The sequence below is a fragment of the Ctenopharyngodon idella genome, chromosome 23 (genome assembly GCF_019924925.1).
Source record: "Ctenopharyngodon idella isolate HZGC_01 chromosome 23, HZGC01, whole genome shotgun sequence".
NCBI lineage: Eukaryota > Metazoa > Chordata > Actinopteri > Cypriniformes > Xenocyprididae > Ctenopharyngodon > Ctenopharyngodon idella.
Window position 1 is genome coordinate 16,213,882 of NC_067242.1, and position 14,290 is coordinate 16,228,171.

General features: G+C 37.6%; 1 protein-coding gene across 1 annotated transcript; it reads right to left on the bottom strand.

Moving 5' to 3' along the window:
• Positions 1-4,515: 4,515 nt before the first annotated feature.
• Positions 4,516-14,007, bottom strand: LOC127505976 (protein shisa-2). The gene is made up of 2 exons (XM_051882016.1): positions 12,892-14,007; positions 4,516-8,191 (listed from the first exon to the last, which is right to left on the bottom strand). Exons 1-2 carry the CDS (start codon positions 13,193-13,195, stop codon positions 7,611-7,613), a joined length of 885 nt encoding a protein of 294 aa, XP_051737976.1. The 5' UTR covers positions 13,196-14,007; the 3' UTR covers positions 4,516-7,610.
• Between the last annotated feature and the right edge of the window lie 283 nt (positions 14,008-14,290).

A 14,290-nucleotide genomic window follows, 5' to 3' on the forward strand; every position in this document is an offset into this window, starting at 1 on the left:
GAAAGTCCTCTTTTCAGATAAAAGTAAATTTTGCATTTCATGTTGAAATCATGGTCCCAGAGTCTGAAGGAAGACTGGAGAGGCACAGAATCCAAGCTGCTTGAAGTCTAGTGTGAAGTTTCTGAAGTCAGTAATGATTTGGGGGGGCCGTGACGTCTGCTGGTGTTGGTCCATTGTGTTTTATCAAGTGCAAAGTCAATGCAGCCATCTTCCAGGAGATTTTGGAGCACTTTATGCTTCCATCTGCTGACAAGCTTTATGGAGATGCTGATTTCCTTTTCCAGCAGGACTTTAGCACCTGCCCACAGTGCAAAAACCACTTCCAAGTGGTTTGCTGACCATGATATTACTGTGCTTTATTGGCCAGCCAACATGCCTGACCTGAATCTATGGGATATTTTCAAGAGAAAGATGAGAAACAGTCGATCCAACAATATACAGATGATCTGAAGGCTCAATAGTGCCTCAGCAGTGCCACAGGCTGATCACTTCCATGCCACACTTCACTGATGCAGTAATTTGTGCTAGGAGCAAGTCATTTGCTGTAATATGTCCTGCCGATCAAGTATTGAGTGCACAAAAGAACATACTTTAAAGAGCTTGAACTTTTCTGTTTTGCAAATTCATTTTTTGATTGATCTTAGGAAATATTCTAATATTTTGAAATACTGGATTTTGGACTTTCATGAGCTGTACGCTCTAATCATCAAAATTTAAAAAAAAAACTTTTGAAATGTTTTACTTTACATGTAGGGAATCTAGAATATATGAAAGTTTCATTTTTAAAAATAATTTATAATAAAAAAATGAACTTTTTGATGATATTCTAATTATATGACCAGCACCTGTATATATATATATATATATATATATATAGATTAGTTTTATTTTAGTTTTGTGTTATTCTAGTAGGCTACTTCAGCTTATTTCAGTTAGTTGCCATGTCCCTAATTTCCATTCAAGTTTATCTAATACATTCATGTTATATTTTAGCTTTATTTGTTTAAATGACTCACAGTTCAGTCAGGACAGGAGTCAACGGCACGATTCAGTGACTGCCGACTGATTGAGTCCGATTCAAATAGCTAACTCAGTTGGAGACTGGTTTGTGAATCTACTTATTTAAAAGAACCGATTCATAAGAGTCAGTTTTTCGCAATTCCGAGATCGTTTGGTACGTGCTACCCAGTGTTGCCAAATCCACGGTTTTCCCGAGGAATTGGGCTCATTAAACACTGTTGCCGTGGGTTGTTTCCAGTATTTTACCATGGGAACCCCGCCAAAAACGCGGATTTTACCCCCAGGAACGCGATTTTTACTGTGGTACCCCCCTGAACGTGACTGGGCTAGTTTTGAGTAGCAATTGCGCAGATTTTGTTGTGAAAACCTGGCAACCCTGATGCTACCGCAACCTCGCATAATCCACCATATTTTTCAGGTAAGGGAGGGCGCGTCCATTTGTAATTTGAATGTGTCTGACTTCTGGTGTCATTCGCTTCCAGTTATGCTGTTAGCTATTTCTTAACATATTATTTTAAAGGATTAGTTGACCCAAAAATGAAAATAATGTCATTTATTACTCACCCTCATGTCGTTCTACATCCGTAAGACCTTCGTTCATCTTCGGAACACAAATTAAGATATTTTTGTTGAAATCCGATGGTTCAGTGAGGCCTGTATAGCCAGCAATGACATTCCTCTCTCAAGATCCATAAAGGTACTAAAGACATATTTAAATCAGTTCGTGTGAGTACAGTGGTTCAATATTAATATTATAAAGCGACAAGACTATTTTTGTGTGCCAAAAAAAAAACAAAATAACGACTTTTTAACAATATCTAGTGATGGTCGATTTCAAAACACTGCTTCATGAAGCTTCGGAGCTTTACAAATCGAATCAGTGGTTCGGAACGCCAAAGTCACGTGATTTCAGCAGGTTGGCGGTTTGACACGCGATCCGAATTCGACACAAAAGATTCGTAGCAGTGTTTTGAAATGTTTGGAACGACATGAGGGTGAGTAATAAATGACATTATTTTCATTTTTGGGTGAACTAACCCTTTAATCTATTGTCTTAATTATAAACACGCTGGTTTGTAGCGCAAACAGTTTTACCGTTTAATGCACTTTGATATTCTTCTCTATCGTAAGTCTCGCACATTCACAGAAATCACTTTACTTCCGCATTAAAAAATAAAGTGGAAATCTGACGCAAATAAAGTTTACCGGACTAGACATTTTTTCAGAATGACAGTGGTGACTAAATAATTACATAATTTAACTCGAATTCGAATCGAATTTACTACATTCTTCAGGTTTTTAAGGGATTACCAAACGCAATGAATAGCAGCATACGTGAGAAAGTCACAAAGGGCTCACGTGGCTCAGGAAGAGAGCTCGTTTTAAATTACAGAGCTAAAATATGAGCTTAGCGTGATTTGATTCACTTATATGCTGGCTTAAAACGTGAAAGCCAACATTCACAAGCGGGCTTATAGTAGAGTTTGATTTGTGCTTGCTCCGGCTGGGTTTGTTTGAAGTGCGCTTCAGAGCTGAGTCAGAGTTACATGTTAGGAAATGAGCTGAGGTGGAGTGTTATCTTAAGATTAAAGACAGGAAAGAAAGGAGAGGACTAACACATTTTACAACATGTGTAGATCTTACCTTATTTAAACCCTGAATCATTACATTTGACAAAGAACATAAATGAGTGCTTTTAGTGTGTATGTGAAAGAAAATCTATGTGAAGTTTGAACTACACAGATAGGCTCAAATAGATATATGTTTTGAATTAATTATGGGAGTGACGACTAGATATTATTGAGAATAATACGAGTTCATTTAGGCTAATTCTTAATGAAAATGTAAGGGTGTGTGTGACCCTGTAACCTCAATCAGTTCCATGATCCCTCATTGCTAGTAAGTCCACACCCATGTCTCTGAATAAGAGCCAGCTCTGTCCAGCTCCACTGCCTCCAATATGGGGAATCCATTCCTGTTCCACCTCAGCAAGAGCCACATGGATCCATTTCAACTCCGTCCAAGGACTCCCCGAACGTTAGTCTTACCCTTAAGTTTCCATATAAAATGCCAAGAACACAGACTTAACTAACAACAGCAATTATTGTGTGTTTTGTTTGTATATTATAGTTTCAAGTTGCAGTCATTGTCTGAGTGGAAAGTTTGACTATAGTGACTTGTGCAGTTAAATGTGTTTAAAGACACCTGTGCATTCTGACTTAAATTTCCTTAAATTCAACTCATTTGTGTACTGTTGAATGTAATTAAATATTACTAACTAAACACAAATGTCCTGGAGCTTTGTGTATACAACTTTTGCATGTACAAAATTAATAAAGGCACAACTTATGGTTTCAGATCCATGAGGTCATGATGTGCAGTGACAGGGTAAGTTCTGATTCAAATCATCATTTTTAAATGTTGCAAATATTTGTATCTAATAAAAATGTCTTAAGTTATCACATATTATCACACATAGTTTTGTTCAAGGTGTTTAAAACAAGTGTTTTAATAATGGTGGTTGTATATTTATTATAAAATATCACATCATACATACAATATTTGTAATTTGAACAGTAAGTAGATGATTTCCATCATTGTAGAACATGTAACATAATGCCTGTTAACATCTCTCTGTTAACAGCCTATAAATGTCTTTTTGAACTGGCAGCACTTCATCTTTCAACAACTTTAAGAATCTGACCATTTTTGTTCATATTAATTGTATGTTGACAGCTGCTGTAACTTACTGTCATTCATCATTTTCTATTTTATCAGTATCTCCCTCAAAGAAACGACTTTTATTATTTACAGTAGTACTTTGGCTGTAAGACAGTACAATTTTTTTTTTTTTGGAAGGAAATTGATCAGCATATTAGAATGATTTCTGAAGGATCATGTGACACTGAAGACTGGAGTAATGATGCTGAAAATTCAGCTTTGCCATCACAGGAATAATTTATATTTTAATATATATTGAACATTTTAAATTGTAATAATAGTTCACAATATTACAGTTTTTACTGTATTTTTGATCAAATTAATGCAGCCATGGTGACTTCTTTCAACAACATTAAAATAATAAAATCGTAGCGACCCCAAACTTTTGAACAGTAGTGTGTATATAAATATAATTTATAGCTGTTCATGCTAATTGAGCATGGGTTCCAGTATCTATATCTATCCCAAGCATTTAAAAGAAATATGAACATGTGCATAGGGTTTCATGACCAAATGTCTTTCTGTATATGCAAACACTTAGCATGGAAACTATGCAAAGATTTATGCATGCAACCCCTGGTCTCGGTTTCATCATGAGTGTTGAGAGTGATGAAAGTCTGAGCACTTAAAGTCCATGTGTAACAGGAGCACTGTGGTTTAATTTAGCCATGGCAGTGGTGCAAACAGGCCCTGCATGTCTTCATTTGAGACGCCACACATACCGCTGACAGCAGCACTCAGCATCTCTAACAAACAACCCAGTGACACTTCACAGTCTCTAAAAATATTTATTATTATTAATATATTTTATATGTAAAAGACACATTGCATCCTGCTCTCAGAGAGAGAGAGGCACATTCAACCTCAAATACTCATTCAGTTTTACAAACACGCATGTATCGTACACAAAAATAGATCTGATGTGCATTTAACGCCCACAGATACCGATACAGTCGAAAAAAAGACAAGGGTACATGGAGAAATCGTCCTATGTCAAAATTTAAATGGATAGTTTAGGTAATTTACTCAGCATCATGTCATTCCAAACCTGTATGAATTTCTTTCATCTGTGGAACACAAAATATTTTCTAAAGAAAATCTGTTTTTGTCCATACAATGAAAGTCAATGGGGTACAAAACAACCTCACAAACTTAAAGGGTGTAGCGGTACACAAAAATGACGGTTCAGTAAGTACCTCGGTATTGAAGGTTCGGTACGGATTCGGTACAGCAGGGGGGAGTAAACTAAACATATAATTGCTTTTTTCTTTTATTAAACAGTTGTTTACTGAACAAATTGTGTCTGTCTTTAAATAAATTCAATTATAATTAAAAATTTTCTTAAGGATAAAAAAAAAAATCTCTGTCTGCTAATGCTATAAACTATATATAGGGAGCACATTCTTGCATATTACTATATTAAAGGTTACAATTAACAACAGAGCCCATATTGTTTACAAGCTGTTTCACTGATGTCTTTCTGCGGTTGAAATTGAGCGATTACATGAGATGCGTTTCAGTAAGTTGTACTGTACCTTTAAACATACCTTCAGATGTTCATTCAAGTTTTTTTTCTGTAAATAGAGGTGTGACAGTGATCTGTCACGCCACATTAAAGAGCGACAAAAAGTATTTATTGTTTGAATTTCATGATAAAATGGACAGAATAAGACTTTGTTTCTTAACGAAAGTAGAAAAACACAGAGCTTATTGCGATTATTGGTGGTTAATAGTAGTTAATGGGCTATACAACTCTGTATTTGTCGGTACACTTGTACCGAACCGAAAGATGCGTACCAAAAAATTTCGATACGAATATGTGTACTGTTACACCCCTAGACTTGATTAGTTATTTTGGTATTATTTTTATACTATTAAAGTATTTATTAATAATTAGCTAGGGGTGTAACAATATATCGTGTCACAATATATCACAATACAAGAATGCAACTATCGTACCGTGGGTAGTGACAATATGTGCTGTGTATAGTTCACCCAAAATGAAAATTACTGTGTGTGGAAAAATTCAAGTTTACAGAGTTTTAGTGTCAGCACTACATTAAACTACTATATATAATGTTGAATAATGTATAATAATGCAATGGGGGGAATATTTGTGGGTCCTGATAATGGCAAATGTCTTATGTTACCAGTAAAAAGTGGCCTACATTATTTTAAATATATGTAGTCAGTGACAGTGCAAACATATTCATCTAAAATAAATCTGTTTCAGAGTTAGAATCATGAATATTTTTATTCTGGTGTCATCATTGTCCTGTGCATTTCCACTCCCAATGTAATATCAAATTAGGCATTTGAATCAACAGTACATTTTTTGTTATTCTTTTACCATATGTCTTGGAGTATCGCAATAATATCGTATCGTGAGTTCAGTATCGTGATATGTATCGAATCATGACATGAGCGTATCGTTACACCCCTAGAATTAGCTCTTATTTTGTAATTTTTGGTTTTCATTTGGTTTTTTGGTTTAGGTTTTAGCAATTTTCTTATGTGGTTTTATCTTTTTTCATTATTATTTTTTTTCTATTTAGCTTTTTTTTATTTTTTTATTTTAGTTTTAGTAACTCTATTACTTCAGCTTAAACTTGTTTTATTTCAGTTCTAATTTTCGTTTACGTTTTAGTCTTTCATTTAATATTTATATTTTATTTCAGATTTATTTAAATCATAAACATTTTTTAATAGTTTTATTTTTAGTCAACAATAACAACACTGACTGTATGGACAAAAAACAAACAAAAACAGACATTTTCAACATATATTCTTTTGTGTTCTGCAGAAGAAAGTCATACAGGTTTGGAATGACAATTTTGTGTGAACTATTGTTTTAACTTTTACCTCAAAGCCAAATAAATCAAGACTAGTGATTTTAAATCAGGCAGCATTTCATTTCATTGTGATTTTTCTGTCAGTTTGAGATCTAATGCTGGAGTTTTTAAGTTCAGAGGGGTGACGGCCTTCTGCTGAAGTAGTCTGGGACTTTTCTTTCCTCGCTAAACTGCTGCCATTGAGCGTGCTGAAAGAAACCCACTTCAAATGAAATGCCCTGGAACCCTTTTGGTACTCCTTGAGTGTACCTTATGCTAAAAGAGGGGAGGAAAAGTGGCACACATACACAGTCCTTTCACAAGGCAGAGACTTAGTGAAGGGGAACAGTTGGCAGACAGTTTTTACTGCGTAATTGACCTTCGCACATCGCTTTCCCAAACACAGGCCTATATTTTTGTATATTTTCTATTCTGTTCCTTGGCAATGCGAAAATGACTTTGGTTCTGCAGAATGTGAGTGTGTATATGTGAAAATGTAAGTGAGTGTGTCTGTGTGCATGTGTTGCAGTGGGTGGAGCGTCACAGTCTGTGTCCTGTGTTCACTTCATTAGATTTTAAGCATCCAATAGGGAGCCAGGACTGTTTTTCACATTACAGCACCTGTGATTTCCATTATACACAACATATAGTGCACTACACACACATATTCACATACTGCATCTCATAAACCAACACACCTATACAGTCACGTACAGAGCGCACATGCACGGTTATACAACACAAATATACATCGCATATGTACACACACACGCTTCATTTACAACGGCACCGTTAGTAACTTTTCAAGGCACGTTACACACACATCCAGTCATTTTTTAAGCTCTGTGTCCTTTATATCACAGAAAACAACATTGTGTTTTATAAAGCACCAGTTTGAGAGTCTCATTTGTGTTGTTGTACAATGACGCAAGTGTGTATTCATGCCAATGAACAGGCATTTTGTGCTCTGAACTGATTCACTGTGTTCTTCTTGTGACTTCAATTCAAACTTACTTCCTTTGATGGTCCCATTGGCACTCACATGGTAATTGGAGGGTATTTCTGATCCCCGGTCACACTGGCCACACTAGCCACGCTGGTCGGCGGAGGGAACGGAGACTGCAATGGTCGGTATCCCGCTTGAGTTGGGTCTAGGAAGGCTTGAGCCGGAGAAACGGCGTGGGCGAAACCGATGTACTGAGGATGCAGGAACTGGCCTTGGTGAGGAAGAATTTGAGTGGCCTGTTGGCAGTTTAGCACTGAGAAGTTGGTGGGCATGTTCACGTACACGCTGGCGTCTGGCGGCAGGCAGCACGAGGCCTGGGCGCGTAGCATGGGGGCGGGTGCAGGACGGGGAGCGGCGGGAGGAGCCGAAGAGCTGGAGGAGGTGGCCGTGCTCGATTGACGGGAGGATGAGCCTCGCGACGTACCTGTGCTGGCCATCATGGGAATCGTCTCGAGGACACGGGCGCTGCTGGACCCTCCTCCTGAGCTGCCACCTGACGTAGGCTCCTGTTTGGGACGTAGACAGCGGCAACAGCACACAGCAACAACGGAGCCCACCAGCACGAATGCAACAAAGACCGAGCCAACAATCAGGAAGGGCACGTAGATGGGTACTGCAGAGCAGAAGTAGGAAAATTATGACAAACTCATATGAGAAGGAAAAAATAATATATATATATATATATATATATTTACACACTCAAAAAATAGCTCTTTGGCTGAACATAATTCAGTCATGGACAGTGGTTCCACATGACTGAAACAAGTAAAACCAATTAGAATCAACCAAGTACAACTAACTTGAACCAATGGTGTTCATTTAACTTGAATGAATGGTTTTAGTTTAACCTAAATAAATGGTTTTCTGACATTCATAAAATCCTGTTTATTTCTGTGATTTACATAAACTAAATATAACTTTTCTTGTTTGTATTGGCAGTCCAAAAATGATACTGACTTCACTCAGAGCACTATGATAGTGGTCACTCTATTATCAAAGCAATTTGAATTTTTGTTAACAGGTCCCGAATCACAAGCTCTACACTTCACCACAATGGTAACCCCTCAAAACACTAACATAACAGAAACTTTTAAATACCAACATAATAGAACATTAAACATGAACAAGTCACTCCATTTTCTCATCTTGCAAAAAAATGCATAAAATAACACTTTATTTCAACATTTACTGTCCCTATTCAGCCCCTTTGCAAAGCATGATGGGAAGTGAAAGTCCTGTTTGATTGGGTTACTTGACTGAAACATGTTCAAAATGAAAACATCAAGTCAATTCAACAAGAAACAATCAAAATTACAAATTAATTTAATTACAAACTAGATGTTTGCTTTTTTTTTTTTTTTACAAATATCAATCATTTATACAACAAAACTTTTGTTGTGAATATGAAGGCAGTCTATATTTACACACTGTCATATAAATACATAAGTAAACTCACCAATTTAAGCGTCAATAAACTAAAGTAGCTACACTTCATAGTAATGGTTCATTTCAAATAGAACATAAGTGAAAAATGACTCGCGGTTCAATGAGGGACTCCGTAACGATTCACTGATTAAGACTGCTAAATAGAGAGGGGGGCGGACATCATTTGGTTCGGCTGTGAGCAACACTTGGGAATCTTTCTGACTTATTAAAAAATCTGTTCATAAGAGTAATTTGTTCGCGAATCAAACATCATGACTTGCGTGTGTTCACCATTGTGTAAGACAGATATCAGATAAAACCTCATATATTCGCATACAAAGTTTGTACAGATTTTAAACTATTGTCTCTGTTTTTAATTTTTTTGCATTTGCGATCAGTCGCATTCTGGAGTGACTAGTTGGATGTTTGCTGAACCAAGTCAAAAGAACCAACCCAAATATAGCTCAACTCCCTGCCTTAGTGTAAATCTGTGGGAATTTTTTTGCCCATTTTTATCATCCATCAATCAAAAATAAGAAAATAAGCAAGCTGCAAGATTTAAGATATCTGTCATAAAGTTTTTTTGTTTTGTTTTTTATGTGTGCTTGTAATAGAACCTTTATAATGTATTTAGGTCATCCAGCTGTATTCCCTGCCATTGATACTAGAAAGTGTAATGTTATAGTATCAGGCCTCCCAAATGACAAAAATAGAGAAAAGTGCTGGATTGGAGGACTTTGGGGAGTTTTGTTTGTGCATAGGCCTTGAGCAATGTTTTTCCGTCTCTTTAGAAAGCCCATATCCGTTTTGAATTCCACTACGCATCCAAAGCAATTGTACTTCCACTGCCATAAAGAAGACTAGGATATCAGTAGTGTGATTGAGCCCCATCATGTAACTTTAACAATAAGCAAGTTTGAAGCCTAAAGCATTGCTGAACCTTGTTGATATGGCACAATATTCCATGCATGTGTATCTTTAAATCACAGAACGGAGCGCTCACATGTTTCCACCCCGCTCACAGATGGGTAACCTGCTGGCCCATGTGAGATGAAGGGATTTAGAGAGAGAAGAAGAAATGAAAGACGAGATGTTGCACCAGTGACTTGTCCCCAGGGGTCTGGGGCCTCTCATTAACACTTATTAAGACAGTTTTGATCTGCTCTAATCTCCTGCAACCAGTGACCTCTCTGCCCTTGCTGCCTGACCATGTGCATGCTTTTTTTTCGACAGGTAACTGCATTAAAAGTGACCTTTATAGCTTAATTAGACATCTGATCACCTCAGGGAAGCTTTCAGCATTCACTTTGTTGCATCTGCTCAGGATCTCTCACCCTCTGTAATTGAGTTGAATCAAATCATATATAATAGCCATGCAAACTGGCTTTTGATTTTATTATAGGAGCAAAACAGACTCCACTTATAGAGTCATAACCTAAAAACACAGCCATTGTTTTAACAATTTATTACAACATTATTGAATCAAAGTCATGATTGCTGTGCAAAAAATGACAGGGGAGTCATTTTTACAAGAGCTCTTTTGTGCTTTAGTTATTACTATAACAGAGGAATTTTTCAGTAAATGACCTGAATTTTGGCGAGCTTTGAGTTTGCGTGCATGTTTTGAAAATCACTGCTTTTTTGGCAGTTGAAACACCCTTTTTAAAAAAAAAAAAAAAAAAACTCACTATTCACGGTTACACATAAATGTGTGTGGAAAAACAATAGAGAATCTGTTACTACAGGTTATTTCACAGATTTATTGTTCCTGAGTGACATTACACTTTTTCCTGTTATAATTTAAAGTGTGTTATTCAAAGTGGTAACAAAAGGTGTCTAATGAGATGGACGGCGACACAGTCAAGCCAGGATTTTTTTCAATAGTTTTGTTCAAATGTAAAATATATATTTCTTTATTCTTTGTATCATTTAGATAAACACATCCATTCAAACTAACATATTAAATCAAAAAGGGACAGAAAAAACAATGTAGGCTTGTTGTAGTCAAATCAAGAATGTTATTAGTGGATCCAGCCAACGTATTAGTGAAGTTCACTGCCAATACAGGACAACACCAAAGCCCCTCTCATGTCCTTAAAAGGTTTGGGCCCCCTTAACATGAATTCACACCTGTTGCATTATTGTCCAAATGAAGCCAAGTCTTCATCTGCCAGACAAGCTCTGTCAAACTTCATAGCAGACCACCATTTCCTCTTGCTTTTCAGATATGCATCATTAGAAGTGTCTAAAAACACTCTTTCTAATGTAAAGTCTTTATTTCACTGTTGCCTTTGTCTGTTGGGTTATAGATAGTTGTTAAAGCCATACTTTTTGCATCAATTTAGGCCTATTATGTTTGAACAGTGTAAGACCATGTTCTCAGTCAGCGCAAGTTGTCACATGTGTTTTGTTATAAATGTTATCAATTCTAATGATTTATTTGTTGGCTAAAACAATGGTTTGGTATTTTTGTACACTAATGGTTTTGTTGTTTTATTATTGTTTTACCTACTGTTTTAATTAATCTGAAAAATCTCAATTGTGCATTAATAGCAGTTTTCATCATTGTGACAACTTATACCCCATAGTTTGACAACACACCTCGTTATTTTGTTCAGTGAACTTGCTTTTTATGGTAAGTAACGATGGAAATTGAGCTACTCTGAGAAATATTTACTGGACTACAAAGTGTGACAACTAGCCCCGGTCTCCCCAATGAGTGTGGACTTATTTTTAGTTAGGCTGAGGGGAAATTCGTGGACTCCAGTTGAATTGAATGTTTTTGAACTTGTACCAAGGCAGAGGAAATGTTGCACTGGTGAGGGTTATTTTATGAACGAGGCTGTCAGCACATCGCACTGAGGATCCGGTCAAGTCTGAACTTGATCCTCGTGGGGAACCGGACGACTGGAGATCGCGCGCACCAAATTAATGACGGGGCGCGTGCGTTACTGTGCTAGGACAAACTTCAGCTATTTATAACTTCGCGCAGTACAATTTACCATTTGTGAGTGAGTGAGTGGACGGTTAGGTGCCAGTTCGGATGCCAATTTAACTGCAGCTGTCAAAACCTGGACAGCAATGACATTTAACCCTTACATTTAAGGGCGAGAATCGTTAGTAATTAAACGATTCTAGTTCCGATTCCTTATTTATCCAATTCCGGATAATGATTCTTTCAGTACTTTTGCATTTACAGTCCTCAACAGTCTATTGCTAAATTATATCATTTCAGAATTCAACAAAACAGCTATAAATGATAAGAAACATTCATAAATGCAATCCAATGTATGGCATTCCATTAATATATTAAAAAACGAATTGATTAATTAATTCAATGATTTATTTATATGAATTTAATTATTATTATTTTTATAAAATGCTACTTATTGCAAAAAACTCATGTATCTTTAACTACACCCACACAGTAGGTTCATTTAGAGTCGGAAATGACAAAATTAACGACTCGAGTCCGATTAATTCAGTAACCGCTCTAACTGATTCAAAAGTGATTCATTAAAACGGTCTGTTCATAGGAATCACTCGTTCGGGAATAATGGAGTCCGTTCTAAATAAGCTTCTCGTTGCCAACCCCAGGCCTACTTAGAGATAAACAGCCAAACAACATTAACCTTAAGAGTTTTAACCTCGTCTGAACACGAAACTCAACCCAACTAACTTTCTCATATAATGGAGCTTTTACTCACAAAACGCCTGAGGGACACAACGCAAATTTAAGTGGGCCGATATACGTTACACACTGCTGCCGCTCTAAAAGTTATTGAATTAAAACTTAGCTGGAGTACAATTTGATTACACAGTAACTGCCTAATTTGTTTCAGACATAGGAAGTTACTCTACCAGAAAACAATGCAGACGTCAGCTTACCTGCCCCAGAATTTTTGTCGTCCCTGTTCCCAGTGTTGGTGTCTTGTGTCTGCTTATCATTATCACATGTGCCCTGGTCCAGTCGAGCTTCTGTGCTGGAGCAGCAGTACCTGAGCTCGCATTTCCCGCAGCAGATGATGGCCTCGGCGCTGTCGAAGCGCTCCGGGCACTGAAAGCCGTCTCGCCATGCGCCCTGAGGGTCATGCCAACCGTGACAATACTCTCCACTCGCCTTCACGTTAATGATGGTCAAAAGTGTCAATACCACCGTGACGGCCACCGGGAATCCCGTGCATCCCCGCATCCTATCACAAACCTGTGCAACGAAAATACTTCAGGTTTTGGGCTACACCAGTTAAGTTAATGGCTCGGCAAATAAAACTAATAAAAGGAGGAGACGCTGTGAAAAGGAGCCCAACTAACAACTTTGGAATTGTCATTGGGCAGAGAAATTCCGAGGATAATTCAATAGATCCAGCAGAATTGCTCCAGACAAGTATCCACTGTTTACTCCAGCCGTCACAAGACTTCCAGTAGCTTTGTTTCGGATTGAATGGAAATACGACACATATGAAAACGCATAAAAGCCATAACCGATGGATTTTTGTGCACATTAACCATAAATTCAGAATATCCCATATTCCTGTGAGAAACCTCCAGACAAACTTTGCATCAATCCCGCTCTGAACGGATCTTCATGTCACCGCTTCTCAAATGTCTTCCCCTGAGATACGGAGCAACCGACACTGACTTCACTTGTAATCCATACGCTCGATTCTTCAGTGTTCTCACGAAATCGTTTTTTTTTTTTTTTTTTTTACCTACCAGTCAAGGAAGTTTTTCCACATTAATCCATATCATGCGACTTCCAGTAAAGTTTTTGGGAGGTCCAGTTCATTAATATTTAAGAGAGCACTCAACTGCAACAACTGCTCGTAGTCAGCTGTCAATATCTCAAGCAGGACAGCAGTGCATAGTGAGGAATTGGCATTAATAGACTGAGAGTGACCCACTGACAACTCTGCTTCATCCAGGGGGTAACTGCCTACCCGTGAAGCTGCGCATGCGCAGTGCCGTGCCTTAGAACTCTGACTTTTTGCTTCTGCGCCAGTTGCACAGTGCAAACAAGTGTCATTGTATGTTGGCGGGGGCCCCTGGGCGTTTCAGGAGCGGCTTCTGTGCGATGGGTGTTTAGCGGTGCCCGTGGGGATCTCCCTGAGCACAAAAGAGACGGAAACGCCGTATTGTAATGCATTTAGCTCGCCGGTGGCTCACATCCATTAGGGCCCGCAATTAGGACTAAAGGATCGCTTGTGTGAATAAAAGGCCACTGTCAACAGCAGACGGACAGAAAAAAATAACCATGTTTTAATTTATTAATATATTAACACAAATAATA

Coding starts and splice junctions, on each gene's coding strand:
- LOC127505976 (XM_051882016.1), bottom strand. CDS start 13,195: ATGCGGGGATGCACGGGATTCCCGGTGGCCGTCACGGTGGTATTGACA. Junction 8,192..12,891: donor CGACAAAAATTCTGGGGCAG/GTAAGCTGACGT, acceptor TCTGCTCTGCAG/TACCCATCTACGTGCCCTTC.